Here is a 2069-nt window from a genome sequence, read left to right on the forward strand (position 1 = left end):
ATTAGGTCCACAACAAACATAACATTCAATTAAACAATATAAAAAGTAAAATAGAAGATACATACAATAGGAAAATAAGAGCAGCATGTATTCCCAAGTGTTTTTCAGGACCACAAAAAGTGTGCAATGTGTGCAAGTGGTGCAAGTGAGCAGTGCAAGGCAGGCAGCCATTTTGGGTCCAAAGTCCAGGATATTTATATAACTGAGGTAGAGGGGGAGAGAGTTCACAACTTGTGTTCTCACCTGTTTGACAGCACGGACGGAGAGACGTGGTCCACCTGGGCGCACCACTTGTCGTAGCAGTTGTACTCCCCCCGCTCGGACATTCCCACATGTACTGGCGGCCGGCGAAAGTTTCTCATGCTCGTAACCTACCGGTTAAAATGTCTTGTTGTCACCGTGGGATAGAGGGAAACGCAATTTCGATTTCTTTGAATGTTTTGACATGTGAAGAAATTGACAATAAAGCTGACTTTGACTTTGACTTACAGGACGTAGTTCAGTAGGTCAGTACAGGACAGAAACCTGGGGGCTAGAGGAAGTTTACACACCCAGGCTGAAGTTGAATAAATATAAAATGTCTTTTGGAAATTGATCTTAATGCCGTAATTCAATTTTATTTGGAAAATACAACCTTTGAAGGACACCAATTTTCTTTCGTATTTTAACATAGGGGGTGTATACTTATGCCCCTGTATTTTAACAAAATGGGGGAGTGATACTTATGCCCTGTATTTTAACATAGGGGGGTGTTATTATACTGTCCCTGTATTTTAACATAGGGGGGTGTATACATTATGCCCCTGTATTTTAAATAGGGGGTGTATACTTATCCCCTGTATTTTAACAAATAGGGGGTGTGATACTTATGCCCCCTGTATTTATTTTAACATAGGGGGGTGTATACTTATGCCCTGTTTTTAACTAGGGGGTGTATAATTATGCCCCTGGATTTTAACAGGGGGGTGTATACTTATGGCCTGTATTTTAACATAGGGGGTGTATACTTATGCCCTGTTTTACATAGGGGGTGTTACTTGCCCCTGTATTTTAACATAGGGGGGTGGTAATATGCCCCTGTATTTTAACATAGGGGTGGTGTATACTTATGCCCCTGTATTTTAACATATGGGGTTTATACTATGGCCCCGATATTAAACCTAGGGGGGGTGTATACTTTGCCCCTGTATTTTAACATAGGGGTGGGGTATACTTATGCCCCTGTATTTTAACATAGGGGGTGTATATTATGCCCCTGATTTTAACAGAGGGGGGTTGTATACTCTATGCCCCTGTATTTTAACATGGGGGGTGTGTATACTTATACCCCCTGTATTGTAACATAGGGGGGTGTATACTTATGCCCCTGTATTTTAACATAGGGGGGTGTTTCTTCTCTTCGTTGTGATTACACTGTAATTTGCAGGTTGTTTCATAAAAGTTACTGAATTTGGATTGTTTGATACAGAATGTGATTAGTAGGAAAATCAAAGTTTATAATTTTCCAGGCCATAACACAGAGCTGTGCACTGCGGGGAAAATCATAATCTAGAAAATATATATATATATATAAAATACAAAGCAACATTGCATGATGATTTTAGACTCCAAAGGAGTCATTTCAAGAGGTTTTGTTGTGAAAACACAAACACACACACACACACACTGACAGTATTTCTCTGATATCCAGGACAACAACCCCGGCAGAGCTCAGCTGTTTGAGCGAGCCGGCTTCTCTGGTAAGAAGATGGAGATCCAGGATGACATCCCCAACCTGATGAGCCGCTACAGCCTCAACCGAGTCGCCTCCATCCGCGTGCTCGGTGGAGCGTAAGTGCAACATCCTTCCTCCCTGGTCTGAAAGGAAATACTATTTTACTGAAACGCTGAATCAGTAGTGGCCGATTGCTTTCAAAACCAATCCAATCCACCTTATCCATATAGCACGATTCAAATCTAACACAAGGTTTCCAAAGTGCTGCCTAAAAATATAATACAGAATAAATAGATGACACAATGAAAGCACAATAAAAAATATAAGGTACAATAAAATGCACTGCCAGCATACG

General features: G+C 41.0%; 1 protein-coding gene across 1 annotated transcript in view; it reads left to right on the forward strand.

The window, feature by feature from the left end:
- crybgx (crystallin beta gamma X) overlaps nt 1-2069 on the forward strand; it is a 15262-nt gene that overhangs the window by 5358 nt on the left and 7835 nt on the right. Inside the window, exon 5 of the mRNA XM_032510732.1 lies at nt 1691-1830. Coding sequence (XP_032366623.1) covers nt 1691-1830 — 140 coding nt within the window. The remainder of the gene's footprint in view (nt 1-1690; nt 1831-2069) is intronic.

The sequence above is a fragment of the Etheostoma spectabile genome, unplaced genomic scaffold (genome assembly GCF_008692095.1).
Source record: "Etheostoma spectabile isolate EspeVRDwgs_2016 unplaced genomic scaffold, UIUC_Espe_1.0 scaffold270, whole genome shotgun sequence".
In the NCBI taxonomy this organism is placed as follows: Eukaryota; Metazoa; Chordata; class Actinopteri; order Perciformes; family Percidae; genus Etheostoma; species Etheostoma spectabile.